General features: G+C 36.0%; 1 protein-coding gene across 5 annotated transcripts in view; it reads left to right on the forward strand.

Annotated features, from left to right (window-relative positions):
* Window positions 1-15,135, forward strand: part of PPM1A (protein phosphatase, Mg2+/Mn2+ dependent 1A) — a 51,084-nt gene extending 35,949 nt beyond the window's left edge. For all 5 annotated transcript variants that reach the window (XM_035260650.3, XM_035260651.3, XM_078335062.1 and 2 more), the window contains 2 exons: window positions 1,309-1,366; window positions 8,528-15,135. In XM_035260650.3, the coding sequence (XP_035116541.1) occupies window positions 1,309-1,366; window positions 8,528-8,557 (88 nt within the window). In that variant the 3' untranslated portion in view covers window positions 8,558-15,135. The remainder of the gene's footprint in view (window positions 1-1,308; window positions 1,367-8,527) is intronic.
* The last annotated feature ends 5,340 nt before the right edge of the window (window positions 15,136-20,475 follow it).

Raw genomic sequence — 20,475 nt, forward strand, 5'->3', positions numbered from 1 at the left:
CATTGTTTATGACTGATTGCAGTGAGGATTTTCTTTAGTGGAAGCTTGGTTGACATTGATTTCCTTAAAGAGCATAAATGAGATAAAATACTGAAATAACTTTTTAAACTAAATTACATACGACTACATAAAAATTTACAAAATGCTGAGTGTCATTGTTATTAATAGTAGTATAATTTGATTTTGTCAATCCCTGAGTAACTTAACACCCTGAAAATTCTCTTTTCCTTCGTATAGGCCAGTTTCTGTATCTGATTTTCCCAGTGTTTTTGGTTGTTGATTGCTGGTTAGTTGGTTATAGGTGTCAGGGAAGAAGGTAAAATACATTTCTTATCTTTTCCCTTTCCACTTAAAGTTCATAGAATTGGACTACTTGGTGTTAAATAGTAAGCTTACATCTTTACATGATAAAGTGGAAAATTCTCAAGCAATTCAAAGGCTTAAAATATTTTTACCTCAAACATCACATAATTGACCTACAAACATAAAACTTACAAACACCTTTGGCTTGAATTTGGATATAGAGTAAATGTGCTAAAACTACAAGTGAAGGCTTCTTGTACTAAGAGTGAAGATATATTATTGACTGATTTTTTGATTCTCTACTGTGTTTTGCAAGTGTGACCATGTTCTTTGTAGTCATTAAATAGTGATTGTAAAAGTTCCTGTTTGAAGCTTTTGTTTTTTGAAAACATTTTTTCCATATGACTTTCTATGAAATAATGATCTATAAAATTGCTTCAAAAAATTTTGGAAGTAGGGAGACTATCACTTGTAAATACACTACAGATGTTTAATAAAAGGTTACTTAAAAACTAATTCCTAGACGTGTCCTGGAAATGTCTTATTTGACATTTGAGTTTTAATAGAACTTTTAAAAAGGGCATTAAGAAAAGTGGAAGCTTAAGTATGAAGTATAATCTGAATTATTTTACTAACATGTTGAAGTTACTTCTACTTCAAAACGATGCAGCTCTTAACTAGTTTATGTTAGTGTATCTTGAGAAGGCATCGCTGTTGCAGACTCATAACCATTTAACCAGTTTAAACAGAAGTAGACTATATAGACTTTTTTTTTAAATATGTAATTTTTAGCCTGTTGGTAGAGTGTTATAATACATTTTAGACTAAATTCACCTTTAACATAGGGGCCCAAATATCTTAAAGTGAGGCTCACTGTTGACAGCAAGAAATAGAACTAAAATACTTTCTAAGATTATTTTTGGAATTTTAATGAACACCTGGCTATGAGTTATTAATGTTTTGCTTTCTGAAGAATTAATTTTCTGCATTTTTTTTAAAACTTAGGAGGAATGTTATTGAAGCCGTTTACAATAGACTGAATCCTTATAAAAATGATGACACTGTAAGTAGCATTTTAGCTCCCTCTGCTTTCTCTTCCCCTTCACTCTGAATGCATATCCTTCCTGTTTTTGCAGAGCTGTTCACTGTATCCATTCTCTTACACACACCCCTTATTGATTGCTCTGAACTCTGCTTGCCCTGATCTCTGCCTGCACCACAGTTCTAGTAATTGAGGACATAACCATGGTGAGTGGCCACCTCTCTCAAAAAAGAAGAAAGTCCTTTTGAATTATTCTGAATTTTTAAAAGTCTTTACAAGCAATCAACTTCAGAAGGTTTGCCTCTACTAAATGTTTTTTTTTTTTTAAGTTGGGAATATCTCCACTCAGAATTTTTACTTATTCTGAGTTTTGTAAGCAGCTGCAGCAGAACTTAAGAATGTCTGTCTCCGCTAAATAGTTTTTATGGTTGGAAATACCTTTGTCAGGAATCCTGAAGTATATACTTCACATAAATATTAGAGTACTGTTTGCATAAATAGACATTAGAATGCCATATTTTCCAATTAAGTATTCTGTTGCAGTTCTGTTGTATGATATTCATAGAAAAGTGATACCTTAAAAATCATGTGGGCACAGCTCTGAAATATTTTATGTATTGCATTATGAAGCTTCCTCAAATCTCATTTCACCTGAGTTCCTGATCTTTTCTGATGCAATAGAAGTTTATAAAAGTGGTATTCTTTTTTTATTTTTATTTTTTATTGTACTTTAGGTTCTGGGGTACATGTGCAGATTATGAAGGATTGTTGCATAGGTACACACATGGCAGTGTGGTTTGCTGCCTCCATTCCCCCGTCACCTACATCTGGCATTTCTCTCCATGTTATCCCTCACCAACCTCCCCAGCCCCCTGCACTGTCCCTCCCTTGCCTCTCCCCCAAGAGACCCCAGTGTGTGATGCTCCCCTCCCTATGTCCAAGTGTTCTTATTGTTCAACACCAACCTTTGAGTGAGGACATGCGGTGTTTGATTTGCTGTTCTTGTGTCAGTTTGCTGAGAATATTGGTTTCCAGGTTCATCCGTGTCCCTACAAAGGACACAAACTCATCATTTTTATGGCTACATACTATTCCAGGGTGTATATGTGCCACATTTTCCTTGTCCAGTTTATCATCAATGAGCATTTGGGTTGGTCCCAGGTCTTTGCTATTGTAAACAGTGCCTCTGTGAACATACCTATGCATGTGTCTTTATAACAGAGTGATTTATAATCCTTTGGGTATATACCCAGTAATGGGATCACTGGGTTAAATGGAGTTTCTACTTCTAGGTCCTTGAGGGAGCGCTACCCTGTCTTCCACAATGGTTGAACTAGTTTACACTCCCACCAATAGTGTAAAAGTGTTCCTGTTTCTCCACATCCTCTCCAGCATCTGTTGTCTCCAGATTTTTTAATGCTTGCCATTATAACTGGTGTGAGGTGGTATCTCAGTGTGGTTTTGATTTGCATTTCTCTAATAATCAGTGATGATGAGAATTTTTTCATATGTTTGGTGGCCTCATATATGTCTTGATTTGAAAAGTGTCTGTTCATATCCTTCTCCCACTTTTGGATGGGTTTGTTTTTTTCTTGTAAATCTGTTTTAGCTCTTCGTAGATTCTGGATATTAGCCCTTTGTCAGATGGGTAGATTGCAAAAATTTTTTCCCATTCTGTTAGTTGCCAGTTCAGTCTGATGATTGTTTCTTTTGCTGTACAGAAGCTCTGGAGTTTAATTAGGTCCCGTTTGTCTATTTTGGCTTTTGTTGCCAGTGATTTTGGTGTTGTAGTCATGAAGTCCTTGCCTATGCCTATGCCCTGAATGGTTTTGCCTAGGTTTTCTTCTAAGGTTTTTATGGTGTTCGGTCTTATGTTTAAGTCTTTAATCCATCTGGAGTTAATTTTAGTGTAAAGTGTCAGGAAGGGGTCCAGTTTCTGCTTTCTGCACACTGCTAGCCGGTTTTCCCAGCACCATTAATTGAACAGGGAATCCTTTCCCCATTGCTTGTTTCTGTCCAGTTTGTCAAAGATCAGATGATTATAGATGTGTGGTGTTGCCTCCGAGGCCTTCTGTTCCATTGGTCTATAGCTCTGTTTTGATAACCAGTACAATGCTGTTTTGATTACTATAGCCTTGTAGTATAGTTTGAAGTCAGGTAACATGATGCCTCCAGCTTTGTTCTTTTTGCTTAGGATTGTTTTGGTTATGTGGGCTCTATTTGGTTCCATATGAAGTTTAAGGTGTTTTTTTCCCAGTTCTGTGAAGAAGGTCATAGGTAGCTTGATGGGGATAGCATTGAATCTATAAATTACTTTGGGCGATATAGCCATTTTCATGATTGATTCTTCCTAACCATGAGCATGGAATGTTTCTCCATCTGTTTGTGTCCTCTATTTCCTTGAGCAGTGGTTTGTACTTCTCATTGAAGAGGTTCTTTACATCCTTTGTTAGTCGTATTCCTAGGTATTTTATTCTCTTTGTAGCAATTGTGAATGGGAGGTTGCTCATGATTTGGCTCTCTGTTAGTCTGTTACTGGTGTATAGAAATGCTTGTGATTTCTGCAGTGATTTTGTATCCTGAGACTTTGCTGAAGTTGCTTATCAGTTTAAGGAGATTTTGAGCTGAGATGATAGGGTCTTCTAAATATACAGTTATGACATCTGCAGCCAGAGACAATTTGACTTCCTCTTTTCCTAATTGAATTCCCTTTTTTTTTTCTTGCCGAATTGCTCTGGCTAGAACTTCCAATACTATATTGAATAGGAGTGGTGAGAGAGGGCATCCTTGTCTAGTGCCAGATTTCAACGGGAATGCTTCCATTTTTTGCTCATTCAGTATGATATTGGCTGTTGGTTTGTCATAAATAGCTTTTATTGTTTTGAGATGTATTCCTTCGATACCTAGTTTATTGGGAGTTTTTAGCATAAAGGGCTGTTGAATTATGTCAAAGGTCTTCTCTGCATCTATTAAGATAATCATGTGGTTTTTGTCTTTGGTTCTGTTTATGTGGTGGATTACGTTTATAGACTTGCATATGTTGAACCAGCCTTGGATCCCTGAAATGAAGCCTACTTGATCGTGTTGGATAAGCTTTTTAATGTGCCGTTGCAATTGGTTTGCTAGTATTTTATTGAAGATTTTTGCATCTGTATTCACCATGGATGTTGGCCTGAAGTTTTCTTTTTCTGTTGAGTCTCTGCTGGGTTTTGGTATCAAGATGATGTTGGTCTCATAAAATGATTTGGGAAGGATTACCTCTTTTTGTATTGTTTGGAATAGTTTCAGAAGTACTGGTACCAACTCCTCTTTGTATGTCTTTAGAATTTGGCTGTGAACCCGTCTGGACCTGGACTTTTTTTGGTTAGTAGGCTATTAATTGCTGCCTCCACTTCAGCTCTTGTTATTGGTCTATTCAAGGTTTCAACTTCTTCCTGGGCTTGTGAGGGTGCAAGTGTCCAGGAATTTATCCATTTCTTCCAGGTTTACTGGTTTATGTGCATAGAGTTGTTTGTAGTAATCTCCGACTGTAGTGTGTATTTCTGTGGAATCAGTGGTGATTTCCCCTTTATCGTTTTTTATTGCATCTATTTGATTCTTATCTCTTTTCTTTTATATTAATCTTGCTAACGGTCTATTTTGTTGATCTTTTCAAAAAACCAGCTCCTGGATTTATTGATTTTTTTTTTTAAGGGTTTTTTGTGTCTCTATCTCCTTCATTTCTGCTCTGATCTTTGTTATTTCTTGTCTTCTGCCAACTTTTGAGTTTTTTTGATCTTGCTCCTCCCGCTTTTTCAGTTTTGACGATTGTCAATTTTAGATCTTTGATCGCTTCTCATGTGGTCATTTATTGCTATACATTTCTCTCTAGGCACTGCTTTAAATGTGTCCTAGAGATTCTAGTACGTTGTGTTTTCCTTCTAGGTTTCAAAGAACATCTTTATTTCTGCCTTCATTTCATTGTTTATCCAGTCAACATTGAGGAGCCAGTTGTTCAGTTTCCATGAAGCTTTGCAGTTCTGAGTTAGTTTCTTAATTCTGAGTTCTAATTTGATTGCACTGTGGTCTGAGAAACTGTTATGATTTCTGTTCTTTTGCATTTGCTGAGGAGTGATTTACTTCCAATTACATGGTCAGTTTTAGAGTAGGTGCCATGCAGTGCTGAGAAGAATGTATATTCTGTGGATTTGGGGTGGAGATTTCTGTAGTTGTCTATTACGTCCAGTTGGTCCAGATCTGAATTCACTTCCTAGATATCCTTGTTAATTTTTTGACTCGGTGATCTAATATTGACAGTGGAGTGCTAAAGTCTCCCACTATTATTGTGTAGGAGTGTAAGTTTTTTTGTAGGTCATTAAGAACTTGCCTTATGTACCTGGGTGCTCCTGTATTGGGTGTGTATATATATAGGATCATTAGTTCTTGATGCATTGATCCTTTTACCATTATGTAATGCCCTTGTCTCTTTGGATCTTCATTGATATAAAGTATGTTTTATAAGAGACTAGGATCGCAACTACTGCTTTTTTTTGCTTTCCATTTGCTTGATAAGTCTTCCTCCATCTCTTTATTTTTAGACTGTGTGTGTCCTTGCATGTGAGATTGGTTTCCTGAATACAGCACACTGATGGGTTTTTGACTTTTTATCCAATTTGTCACTCTGTGTCTTTTGATTGGGGCATTTAGTCCATTTAGATTTAAGGTTAATATTGTTATGTGTGAATTTGATCCTGCCATTTTGATGTTAGCTGCACATTTTGCCTGGTAGTTGACACATTTTTTTCACTGTATCGATGGTCTTTACCATTAGGTTCCTTTCCTTGTTTAGTGTGTCTTTCAGCAGCTCTTGTAAGGCAGGCCTGGTGGTGACAAAATCTCTCAGCAATTGCTTGTCCATTAAGGATTTTCTTTCTCCTTCGCTTATGAAGCTTAGTTTGGCTGGATATGAAATTCTAGGTTGAAAATTCTTTTTTTTAAGTATGTTGAATATTGGCCCCCACTCTCTTCTGGCTTGTAGGCTTTCTGCAGAGAGATCTGCTGTGAGTCTGATGGGCTTCCCTTTGTGGGTAACCTGACCTTTTTTTCTGGCTGCCCTTCGCATTTTTTCCTTCATTTCAACCCTGGTGAATCTTACGATTATGTGCCTTGGGGTTGCTCTTGAGGAATATCTTTGTGGTGTTCCCTGTATTTCCTGGACTTAAATGTTGGCCTGGCTTGCTAGGTTGGAGAAGTTCTCCTGGATAACACCCTGAAGAGTGTTTTCCAGCTTGGATTCATTCTCTCTGTCACATTCAGAAACACCTATCAAACGTAGATTAGGTCTTTTCATATAATCCCATATTTCTTGGGGGCTTCGTTCATTTCTTTTCATTCTTTTTTCTCTAATCTTGCCTTCTTGTTTTATTTCATTGAGTTGATTTTCAATCTCTGATATCCTTTCTTCTGCTTGGTCAATTCGGCTGTTGAAACTTGTGCATGCTTCGCGAAGTTCTCATGCTGCGTTTTTCAGCTCCATCAAGTTGTTTGTATTCTTCTCTAAGATATTTATTCCAGTTAGCATCTAATCTAACCTTTTTTCAAGATTCTTCGTTTCTTTGCATTGGGTTAGTACATGTTCTTTTAGCTCTTAGAAATTTGTAATTACCTACCTTCTGAAGCCTGTTTCTGTCAGTTCTTCTGATTCATTTTCTATCCATCTTTGATTCATAGCTGGTGAGGAGTTGTGATCCCTTGGAGGAGGAGAGGCATTCTGGTTTTTTGTGTTTTCATCCTTTTTGCACTGGTTTCTTCCCATCTTAGTGGCTTTATCTACCTATGGTCTTTGTAGTGGGTGACTTTCGGATGGGGTCTCTGAGTGGCCGTCCTTTTCGTTGATGTTAAAGCTATTTCTCCTTCTTAGTTTTTCTTCTAACAGGCCCCTCTGCTGCCCGACCACTGGAGGCTCACTCCAGACCCCGCTTGCCTGGGGATCACCCGCAGAAGCTGCAGAACAGCAAAGGTTGCTGCAGGTTTCTTCCTCTGCTATCCTCATCCCAGAAGGGTACCTGCCAGATGTTGGCCTGAGCTCTCCTTTATGAGATGTCTCTTTGCGTATATGGGGGTCGGGGAGTTGCTTGAGGAGACAGTCTGTCCCTTATAAGGAGCTCAAGTGCTGTGCTGGGAGCTCCGTTGTTCTGTGCAGAGCTGCTGGGTAGGTACCTTTAAGTCTGCTGCAGCTGAACTCAAAACCGCCTCTTTTCCCAGGTGCTCTATCCTAGGAAGGTTGGTTTTATTTATAAGTTTCTGTCATGGTGCTGCCGGTTTTCATAGATGCCCTGCCCTGCACAGAGTAGTCTAGTCACAGTCTGCCAGCAGAGGTGTTGCTGAGCTGCCACAGCCTCTGCACAGCTGCTCTGTGAATTGCATCGGTAGTGGCTGACTGCCTTGGTAGTGGTGGTCGCTCTTCCCCCGCCACTGAGCTGGACTGTCCTGGGTCCAGCTGCGCTTGCTGCGAAACTCTCAATCCAGAGCTTTTCAAATTGCTTGTTTTGTGGGGATGGTATCTGCCAAGCCAGATCACCTGGCTCCCTGTCTCTGCCCTCTCCCTTTCAGTTGAATGGGCGGCTCTGTCTCCAGGCATTCCAGGCGCCAGTCAGAACAGCCACCCAGACTTGTGTGTTTCTGTGTGTCGACCTGGCACCGGCTGAAACCACTGCACTGAAAACTCATGGCGTTTTTTGGCCTGGGAATCTCCTAGTCTGTGGGCAGTGAAAACTTGTTTGGAAATGCAGTGAGCACTCACCCTCTGTGCTGTTCTTGCTGGGAACTGCACTCTGGTGCTGTTCCTATTCAGCCATCTTCTCCATACACTTTTTTTCAAAAGTGGTATTCTAAAACTATATTGGATTTCATTAAAACAGTTCTCTTTAGATTTATTGATATAGTAATACATTTGATCTGCCTCACCATAAAAGCATATTTCGATTATTTTCCAAACATAAAACAAAGGATTAACAATTCTTTGAACAAATTAAACATTGCTATTTCACATATACACATGTATACTTACATAATTTTAAAAACATTTATGTTCTAAAAGTCATCTTTGCAGAACATTATCTCTCTGCATTATCCAAAAAGTATGGTGTATTTTGACACCTCTCAGTTTTAACTTTGTTTCTTGTTTTGCTTCCTTTTATAAAGGACTCTACATCAACTGATGATATGTGGTAAAATTGCTCATCTAGCCATGGAGTTTACCTTCACCTCCAAAGGAGAGTACAGCTCAACTTTGTTGAACCTTTTAACATCCATCCTCAACTTTAAGGAAGGGGATATGACATGGGTGAGAATTATTACATCAGAGAACTTCAGCAGTACAACAGCTAGCCCAGAACTGATTTTTTTTTGTAAATTTGAGACTTACGTAAACGTGATTTCAAACCATAATTCATGTTGTAAATCAGACTCCAGCAATTTTTGTTGTATGATTTTGTTTTGTTTTGTAAAGTGTAATTGTCCTTGTACAAAATGCTCATATTTAATTATGAACTGCTTTAAATCACAGTTACAAGAAATGTTTGGCTTATTGTGTGATGCAACAGATACATAGCCCTTTTAAGTCATGTTGTGTTTGGACTTGGGGTTGGAACAGAGAGAGCAGCAGCCACGTCAGCTAGACTCTCAAATGTGCACAGTTATGGAAAATAATCTCAAAATCTTACAAAGCTGGACAGCCAAGGAGTTACTGAAAACTATCTTAAATGTTCTTGGTAGGGGAGTTGGCATTGTTGATAAAGCCAGTCCCTTCATTTAACTGTCTTTCAGGATGTTCCTTCCTTGTTTCCATGAGTATTGCAGGTAAATAATACAGTGTATTCATACGAATCTCAATCTTGGGGCTAAATGCCTTGTTTCTTTGCACCTTTTACAAGTCCTTACATTTAATTACTAATTGATAAGCAGCAGCTTCCTACATACAGTAGGAAACTGCCACATTTTTGCTATCATGATTGGCTGGGCCTGCTGCTGTTCCTAGTAAGATATTCTGAATTCCATTTTATCAATAAAGCTTGATTTAACAAACAAGAAGTTTAATTATGTATGTGTAATTCCTCTTTTACCCCGGCCTTTTAAAACACTGTGCCATTTTAATGAGATGTTTTCATAGGGAAAGATGTTAGTCTCTTTTAATTGGACAACACTGTTACTCAAGGCATAGATGAAACTGTTTCCTTCTATTAGAAAAACTAAAAAGTTTAAGTCTCAATTGTTTCTTGATCTGTTTTTTAAATTGGTTTCTGTCAGGCTGCTTATTTTTCATTAAGATGTGTATCAGCTTGGATTTACCTACTGTTTAATTAAAATAATTGTCAAAGTTTGACAATCTTAACACTCTGTGGTAGGTGTGTGTGTGTGTTTGTGAGTGTGTGTTTGCCTGTGATTTTAAATTGGCCCATGTCTTTAGAATCCAAGTGGTTAAGATGTATTTGTGATTTGAAATATAGCATGTTGATAATATTTAGACGTTGGCCTTTACAAATAACTTTCAAAGCTTAAGGAATTGTAGATATAAAAATAACCTAATTTAATTTAGGCTTAAATTCCTCTGATTAAGCATGTGAAAGTAAGTTTTAAAATCTGTCACATTGAAAAGAGTACTGTTTGTGTCCTTCTGTATTTTTGAGTCCTAGGTTGAATATTGTATTTATCACCATGTAATTTAATTATTCAGTAGGCAGATTCCCACTAGAAAACTATTAAAATGTAAGACTAAAAATACAACATTGAATACAAAATCAAACCTTTGTGTATAAAAACTAGCATATTCCAATTTGTTACATTTGTTTTTTCCCTAACTTGGAAATATACATATTTGTATATATAGCCTTACATTAATTAATGTAAAGTTAGGGGAGTAGTGGGGAAAGTAATGTGAAATGTCTCAGATTTAAGTAGTTATATGCCAGCAAAATCTTTTTATTATCCCTCTTATTTTGTGAGGTGATTAAATGTAACTTAATTGTATTTAATTTATATCTTATTCCAGCATGAATGAGGAAAAACTGAAGTACTATTTATATTTAGACACTCATATCAGTTGAAATTACAGAACCAATTCCGTACTTACAATAAATACTTAATGTCAATCTGTGGTAGAGTGCAAAGTATGATAATGTTCTAAGTTATGGCTTTGCAAGCATCTAAATGTGCACCTAATGAATACCAGTGCTTTTAGTATAGACTAATTACCAGACATACTGGTACTGAAAGCCAAATCCCTATTGTAACAAGTCAGTTCCTTAATTTTTTAAGCAGACTGATAATTTTAATTCTAGAAATTGCAAAACTTTGAACTGGACTGTGTAATCTTTTGAGATGCAAAACTTAAATCACAAGTAGAGTATGTGATGGAAAGCTGTATTTCAAACTGTAACAGCATAGAGCCTTTTTTTTTAGTCTTTAAACAAAAAACAGAAAATTAAAATATTCCTCTCAAAATAATTATTGAAAACTGTATTTGAGTGATCTAAGAAGACTAAATCTTTTCCACATCAATCAGCACTGCCATACTAATAATTTTTTTACTATAAAAATACAGGAAGGAAGTATACATGGTAACAGCAGACTGTGTGTGTGTGTTCCTGATTCCTGGAGGTAATGGTGGGGGAAACTAATCATACTTTTTAAAGGCACTTTTGCACCTCTATTGTGCACTTCATTCTTGTACCACTTAAATTCTTCACCTTCATCCCCCTTTTTTGTGCTAATTAGCATCTCAGGGCAATGCCTCAAAAATGTTTGATGTGTTCTGTTCTTTGGAGGGAAAAAGTTTTTGTGTAATGATAATGTAGTACTCAAAATATGCTTTTATCATTTAAATGTCTTATTTGCTGCTATGAATAGGAAATAACATTTTGTGTAGCAGGCTCTGTTTTACCCTAACATTAAAACATTTCACAGATCTTTCATTGTTTTAACAGGGTAGAATCTCCTAATTTCCACTTTCTTGGGAATAGACAATAGAAGCAGTTCTCAATATTAACATTTACTTAAAAAATTCAAAGTAATAATTCAGCTTTAGAATATGTCAGACATTTTTACTTTATAGTATATTAACTTGCTTCTAGAGTACTTAACGCAGCTGCTCTAGCCACTTAATTTTTTATGCTAATCTCAACATTAAGAAATTTGGATTAAGTAATAAATTAGTTATATAATTCAAGTAATCTGAATTACAGCAGTAGTTGTAATAATCATCCATATGACCATAGATTAATTCATCTAGTAACTCAGTTTTACAAAATGTTTCAAGTATTATCTGTAAAACACTGTTCTAGGCTAAGCACCTTGGGACTGTAAAGAAATGAGTAGATCCTTGGCTTCAAGTTTACATTTGGGCAGAATTTATAATCTAGTGTATGTTAGTATTATAACTGGGTCACTCATCAAAAAAGAAAAAGCTATTGCCCACCTGTTATCTCCAGGTTCTTAGCTGATCAAGGCAGGCTCCTCCCCTAAGGAGCTTGTTCATACTTCCTTTACTCACCTAAAAACTCATCTCCAGTTTTTTTCCTTCTCTCTAAAATTAATCATTCAGAAGAAAATTTTGCTTAGCATAAGGATAAAATGGGACTGGAGAGGCTTAAGCCCATTCTGTATGCTTAATTGCATTTATTGAACGGCCTTTATTCTTCCTGCTGACAGCAGTAACTCAGAGGAATAGGTAGATTTCTGAAAATTCTCCAGCCATGGAAATGCAGGTGGGGTTTGAGTTTAAGGCATTTAAAAATGTAAGTATCTCTAGCTAAATTTATCTTAAGTAGAACTCTGTGTTTTTGTAATACACTGACATTGTTAACCTCCAATTTTAGCCAAATGATTCCTGTGTGTTTTAACATTTTAAAATAATTTCACTGCCCATCTTTATTGGACAAACTCATCGAGGCGTTCAACTTGTGATTTCTGAAAGAACTGATGAAATTGGGTACTGCTTTTTTTTCTCCATTTTTTTTGTTTTATTTTAATTTTGAATTTCATGGTGTATACTTTTAGTTCAAAATTGGCTATTTGTACAGTATTGTATTAGGATTTGTATTAGAAAAGATGTGTAAATATTTTAGTATATAACTGTTTTCTTATTTTAGGTTTTTTTTGCTAAGGGACCTTAAAGAGTTTTATATACTTTTGCTCACAGATACTGCTAGTGAGATTACCATTTTTTAATTGAATATCTAGTCTTCTAGTTTTTCTTTTAGGTATTAGGAAGCCTTCTTTAGAGTTCAAAATTTTAGAAGCCTAATTTGATCGTATTTCCTTCAATTATGTGCCATGTGTTTTGGTTTGTATATGTTTTAAATTGTATATTACCTTGGAATATGCTTGAAATATTTAAGAATACATTTTTAAAATGTATAATACTGTGTTGTTTTGTTGATCAAAATAATAAGTCTCAGTTAAATGTTATTACTGATAGTCAAAACACTCAATAGAAATGATGAGAGGCATTGGTTCCAACTCATTGTCAAGTGAACATTTTCTAATTTTGTTGACAGTTCTTTCCCTTTCAGTTCTATATATTAAGATAGTGGCTTCTCTCACGATTTTCCTGTTTATATTACTACTAGCAGGTAAGAGTGCTAATTAGAAAAACTTAGATGGTACTGAAATTGCAGTTGACAACTTACATTTTTATGAGACGGAGAAAAAGGATGTTTAAGTTGATATAACAACAAAGTTGTCATTTTTTTCTTCCTTATTTTGCACAAAATGTCCTCGTTTCCTCTGCTTTCCTCTTGGTGTTCTCTTTTTTTCGAATGGAAACAGGCCAATTCCATTTTCTTGAGCAAGAAAGCTTAGTGCATTACTTCATCAAGGCCAGTTAATACTGTGTTAAACTGGGCTGAAAACGAGAAAACTTGGGAGATGGAGGAATGGGGAAATGGCAGTGGGATAGGTAGGGAACAATTACTCTTATTTGTTTTAAAAGCCATAGGAGTCTTCCCTGTATCTGGCTATAAATTTTTAAGAACTATTGTGTCACATAAACCAGCAAGAATCAACCTTTGCTGCTTCCGATAATTTGATTTTTTTCAGCAAGGAAAATAATAAAAGTTACTGATTCTTCAGCAAGGAAATAATAAAAGTTACTGATTCTTCAGCATAGAATCAGCTAAGAAGAATTAATGCAATATTTCTTCACTACAAAACCCAACCCTTCATTTCTTTTCATTGCTCCAAAACCCAATTTTCAACTAATGGTTTTCTCATTAAACTAAATGTTTAGAAAAATTGTTTAGAGTTTTCATTTTTTCTTTTACATAGTCCTTCTGATTCAGTATAAGACATTTAGTAACATTTGCATTTGTATGTTACTATCTAAAATAAGTTAAATTGATGTAAGAGATTGGGTAGCTGCAGAACAAAATTAGTTATATCCTAATTAGGTACAGTGAATGGCACAAAATCATTTTAGCAATGCTTTTTAACCGTTTGGGGTCACAGGCCCTTTGAGTCTGATGAATCCTAGGGACACCTTTACCCAGGAAAATGCATATATAATATATATATCTCCCTGAAGTTTACAATATTGTAGTGATTCATGGGTCCCCAGTTAAGAGCCCATTCTAAAGTACAATAAAGCATCATCCCTTTTCCTGTGAAGCCCATAAATATATTTCAAGGGCATGTAAATAACTTGAGTCCATTTTAAGAAATTGTTTCACTGTTTAAAAGACAGATGAGGTAGATAGGGGGCCTGGCTAGAATCTGACATTAAAATACACTTAAAAATATATATATTTGGAGGGGAAAAGTGATTAAAAGGTGAAAAAAAAACGAAGTATTCAGAGGTTTTGGAGATTAATATCTTTCTCTAAGATCTGCCACTTTGGAAATTCAACAGAAAAGCAGTAAAACAGAAACTGAATGTTATCTGGAACATTTTTGGCCTCCACAGTGCAGATATACTATGTTAACAAGTCACACATTTACCTCTCAGATCTCCAGGTTTTAAGATTTTGAGCTTTCTAGTATTAGAATTCATTAAATGTTTAATTCATTTCATATTCTAAGGAATTAGGTATTTACTTACCAATTCAGGATGTCAAAATAGCCTCCAACATGGACAGCCACCACCAATGCACAGGGTTAATGAGATTTCTAAAATATAAAATAAGTACAATGAAACAAACTACAGAGTTTTGCATTTGTTGCCAAAATTAGATGTTTAATTACAGCTTATTTAATTCGCATTTGTGGGACTTCTGAAAAATAGAAACCATTGTCTTACCTGGTTTTCCCTTACTAACTTAATCACATATCTGCAGGAAAATATCTTGTTTATAGTGACATGCCCCAATACTGATTGATTTCACTCTTGAAATGAGTTATATCACTTAATTTGTATAAATGTTATGAGTGGAAAGACGTGTACATGTTTAAAGCATGTTGCATTATATAGAGATTCATTTTTTAAACTCTATAAATGTTAAGACTAATATAATTGCAGAAATATTTTTCTTAAACACAATGTGTAACAAAATTCCCCAAGGTAACTCACTCACTTTGCAGTTTATGTGATCCACACTTTTAAAGAAATTCCATAAATGTATATTTTGTATTATGTATTATTTCCTGGTCCAAAGAAAATATGTGAATTCAGTTCTAACTTTGAGAATGTACTGTTTGTTTTCAAGTTCATTGAAAAATTGCATTCAGCCTGCTAATGGTTGCAGATTGTATGTTAGATGAAAAGTAGAAATAATTTCTAGTTTGCAAAACTGGTGCCACTAAATAAACAGGTAATTGCATAATGTGTGTGTATTTATGATTGTTTAATATTGAAAGCAACATTTTTTTTCTAAGAAACCTGGAAAATTTGAAGTTAGCTATTGGAAGACCTTAAAAGAATTGTTTTTTTCAACCGAGAGATAAATCTGGTAGAATTTGAACTAGATTTGCCCCTTCCTAATTTTAGGAAGTTTACTGAAAGCCAGAAAATTTGAGTTGATGGTTTTTGTCTTGAAACATTCCAGAAATAAAGAAGCCAAAGTAGTTTCTCTTTGGTAAAAAACGTTCCAATTTGTCTGTCTTCCAATAGATGATTACCCCTTTGAAGAGGTGAAATTGGGAATTGGGAGTGGTCGGAAAGGACTTCCTCACCTAGTATCTGTGGTATAGTGCCTGCTTCAAAATGGCACTTAAATGTGTGTGTTTTTAGGATGCAGAAAGGTATTTATTTCCTCTGCCAGTTCTGATCATTGACGATATTATATTCTGTGTTCATGTCTGAAAGTGACTTACAGGTTTAAGTGATTCTAGTCATGGCTTCCACAATTAGAGAAATTTTAGAGTTGAACTGTTAATAAAAGTGAAATTCTAGAGCTCATTTTGTTTATTGTAAAACATGTACTAGAACAGTAACGAAGCTTCATGACCAAAGGTAAAATGACTTAGAACTAAGTAAAGTAAGGCAAATAAGGTTTTATTTGATTTATATGTAAGTGGAACCTCGTCACTTGTCAAATTGTATCATGCAGTTTTGTTCATGGGTTTTCTGGGTTTGGGTTTCCCCCACCCCCTGCCCCTTTGGAGCTCTTCTTTTGAATGTTGAAGTAAGTTTATGTTGTTTTATTTCTTTTTTTCTTAATTTTTTACTGAGAAACTAATAATGGAGTGCCCTTCTCTTTTTCCTCTTTATCAGTAATTCAAATTAAATTTCCCATTACTTAATAGATTAGACTTCACATCAAGTCAAATTTTATTCTAGTTGAAAAGTACTATATTTTTTGATGAATTACTCTGGGAAATTGGTTTGCATGCCCTCTAGAACTTTGCTTGTTTGCCACAAAACCAACAACTTACCAGATGTTGGTAAAAGATTTGGTTCTGCTGGCTGCCTGTTGTTTACATGAGAGTTATATGTATTTCCTCTGATATCCTATCTCAGGTGATTCAGAGTGCCTAAATAGTGAATTAGCTTAACATTCAACATGTTTCTGTGATAGTTTAGATAAAGGCTTGTGTCTTCCAGACCAAAGCACTTCCTCTATGGCTTTCTCTGTAGCTACACAAAAGTTTTTCCAGAAATCAATTTGAACTAGCAAAATTTTATAATATTTTGATTTTTGATCTACAAAAATGGCTGTTTTATCTAGTTTAATTTGTTTCTGAAATTAGTTGTTATTCTTGAATGATCAGATTGCAAGTCAGTATTTGGTACTCCTCTCTATATTTTAAGTCTTTTTAGAACTGGATGAAAGATTTAAAGAAAAGCTATATATATTTGGAGAAATTTCCAAATGTCAGGCTTGGTAATATACAAATCAAAATTATACAGGTGCTCAAGCATTAGGTCAACATCAGTATGAGAAATGTTATTCCAGCAGTGACTTGGAAAGGAAAGGATGCTTAATTTAAGTGTTCAGGCAGGAATATAATAAAGATAAAAGATAAGATGGGAGAAATGATTTTAAGGATTTATTTTGAATTACATAATTGAGTAGAGCGTTCCTTTCTAATATTTTATTAGGATGTTGATGTGGATCCAATTTAGTCTGTGACTTAGAGACATCACTGAGTAATTCTCTGAGCATAATTGTTCTTTATAGTGCTGTCTTTCTTACAGGTAACTGAGGGCTCTAACTTTGTTCTAAGTGTTAACTCAAACTCTGTCTTAGGCTGTGGCCATGCTGCAGCTTTTCTAAAGATTTTTTTTTTTTTTTTTTTGTATTTTGCTCTTTTTTTATGTTTGTCTTGGTAATAGCTAAAATTATCTAGTATTTTAAAATCAAAGCATTTGCTAGAAGAGTTGAACTGTTCTGGGTCAGAGGGATTAGATGTGTATCTTACATTAGCATACTGAAACCAGTATTCTAATCTTAGAGTATGTGATTTTCTTCAACTTTAACTCAAAGTCAATTAATGAAGTTGGCATAATTCATTCTAATTCTCAGTGTGACAGTCTTGAATGTGTATTTGGTTCTATTAATATTTAATGAAGAAAATATTTTTGTGAAGATTCACTGTATAAGAGCAGAGCTATTCTCAATTATTTTAGCCACTGAACTTTTAACTGCTTACTAACAAGGTTGAAAGGGTTTTTTAACTAAAAGTTTCCAGAACAAATCTAACAGAATATTCTAGTGATTGGATAGAGTGGAGGCACATATGTGACTTTTTAAACTTATTAGGCATAGCAAATAAGTTTTCATGTACTTGGTATAAATTTGACTTTTATCACTGTTTACCTTTCCTGATGTATTTTAGCATACAGATATCCTACTGCAATCATCCTTAATAAAATGAAAGCGGTCTTAGCATTATAAGACCAATTAAAACTGCTTTTGTGCCTAGATCACAGAAAGAAACTCCCTTCTTAGAATTTACTTTTACATCTGAAATCAGGATGCTTGCTTTTTGTTGTTGCTTTCGTTGTTTTTGTTTTAAATATATAGGTCCCCAGACCACATTCTGTTTTAAGACTTCTATATATACTCTTAGGAAAGTAAGTCATGTAATTCTGCCTCCTCGAATTTTGTAAAGGATTTGTTTTCCATGTGCTCTGTCCTGATTTTTGCACCCTATCGAATAGGCCAGACTGTTGAATGACAGTCTGGTTTTAAGTGTATTACATATGCATGTATAAATATCCTTGTTCAAAGTCAACTCTACAGTGACTGTCAGTAGTGTTATTGGTTCAGCTTGACTTCAGAGGTTTCCCTGCTTCAGGACCAGATGGATTTGGCATCTGACAGGACCACAGTGTCAGTAAAAGCTTCATTCCAAGAGGAGCAGGGCTCAAAGAAAAAACTTCCTGGAGGGCAAGTCTCCATAATTTGAGATCAGGAAGAATACAATAGCAATTTTTGAAGATCATGTGGTTGGTTTTCTGCATCTCTTGGAACTATCTTTGATAGTTTCTTGGACTGATTATCACTTTTGTTCAAAAATCCTTTGTTTGGGTATAAAAATTTGAATATGTGAAAATGATTGTACTTTTTAATCTTAGAATATGTGATTTTATTTAACTCAAAAGTCATTTAATGAAGTTGGCATTTTTCTATTTGGCAAGGGAGGAAAAGGGAAGGTGGACGAGGGGGAGAAAAGGAGATAAATATTAAGGGCAATAAAGGAGTGTTGTTTTAAAGTGAAAAGGTATGTTTTTTAAAAGGAAAATTATATTTTTATGAAATTAATATAGGCACCTTATAAAGCATCCTTATGTTTTATAGCAGTCTCTAATGCATCACTGGTTAGAAAAGTAGTCATGTCTGACCCCCGCATTATGTTTTTAACCCTCCCCTCCAGAGGGGCTGAGTTAGGGGGAGGAGGGAAATAATGCACCTTCGATTGCCAGCTGTCACTTAGAGGTTTGATTAGGAAAGTGATTAAAATGAGGTTTAAAATAAAGGATTGCAGATTTCCCTTTCGTTATCAGTTTCCTGGCTTCTCTGAAGCAGTGGTTCTCAAGCTGCCAGCAAGGTAGAGTGACCTGGGAAGCTTTAAAAATCCTTCAGCAGTGAAGGTTAAGTTGGAAGGTTCAACTGAAAGTTACCTCTCCCCTCATCCTCAGTGAATCCCTGCATCTTCTTTGTCCCTGCTCAGATCATGTCACTCCTCTGCTCAAATCCCTGCCACTCAGAGAAAGCCAACGTCCTTATAGTGGCCTGCAAAGCCCCGTATCTTATCTGGTCCCTGTGACCTATTGAACTCACCTTCTTCACTGTGCTTTGGATGTGCTGGTCTTCTGGCTGACCTTAGAACGTGCCTGTCCCACTCAAGCCCTGAGGTCTTACAGGCACTAGCTCTGGCTGTTTTCCCTACCTGAAGTGTTTCATTGGCCAAAGCAAGTCACATTGCCAGTTAAGGAGGACCTGAAAGGAACAGACCAGAATATTTGTCAACAACCTACTCTCTACTGTGATATCCAGTGTGTATTTGATGACTGAAGAAGATTGTGCATCTGTGTTATCTGTAGACGAGATTGGCATTCTAGTTTGCCAGGAGACATACATAGTCTTATTTCAACTGGGCTGTTTGAGATGAGTGTTGATAGCAGAGTGGCTGGCTCACATGAAATGGTCTCATATTCAAAGGACTCATAATTAGGATGAGGTCCATGTTCCTGTATCTGTGGGGGAGTGGGACCACCTGGTCTTTGAAGGTAAGGTTCAATTTACATAAGCAGAGCTAAGTAGAGTTTTCCACCAGAGAAAACAGGTGTGCATCCCATAGAGAAGGCAGCAGAGACCAGTGATGATAGTGTTCTTGCCAGGAACTTTGTACTCAGATTCCCTAAGGGGTCAAGAGAGAGGTTTAGGTAAAGTGCATCCCTAAGAAAAAGCTTGCTTTTTATGTCCTTTGCTTTTTTGAAAAGAGCTTTCACTGTAGGCATCCCAGTTATGTATAGTTGCTGCTTATCTCAAATCAGCTTTACTCTCCAGTGGCACTTTAGTAATACATGGAGAAGTTCTCTCACCCAGTGCAGTGATACCCAAAACCTAGCAGCCTTTAAATGATTTTGGCTGATTTTCCAGTCAGGAAAATTCAACTGAGTGGAGTGTTCTGGAAGAGATTTGGCAGTGGTTCTGACACACCTGGGAGTCCCCAGTAGGAAATGTTCTTCAGGACCACAGCTGAGTACCATGTAGCTGGCCTGGCTAGCATCTGGCCAGCATGTGCCTGAAGTGGTCTAATTTTAACTGCACTTTGAGAGCACATGTGGGACAGAGAGACTGGGGCCACATAAGGTGCTGTTTGAGGCTTCCTGTTGGCTCCTGCTTCAGTCCTGCTGCTGGACTCGACCACCATCCTCCAATCAAAGCAAAATGACATTCATGTTCAAAAGGTGGAATTAGAGCAAAAAGCATTCTGGAACTTGGTAGTTTGGCATATTCTACATTTTTCAAGTTTTTCACAGTGGACAAACATTTTATAATTTTTAAAACATTATAAAGCAATGTCTCCAATTTATCAGTAATTTATTTCCGATACAACTATTGCTAGATGTCTATGTGCCTATTTTTGAGCCGCTTCTGAAGCTATTAAAGTCCATTCATTCAGAATGTGGTAATTTGGACAAAAACGTTGCCAAATCCTTAGTTTTATCGGAAAGCTTCCCTCTACCCCATGTGCTCTTCTTCCTTCCA

The sequence above is a fragment of the Callithrix jacchus genome, chromosome 8 (genome assembly GCF_049354715.1).
Source record: "Callithrix jacchus isolate 240 chromosome 8, calJac240_pri, whole genome shotgun sequence".
Classification (NCBI taxonomy): domain Eukaryota; kingdom Metazoa; phylum Chordata; class Mammalia; order Primates; family Cebidae; genus Callithrix; species Callithrix jacchus.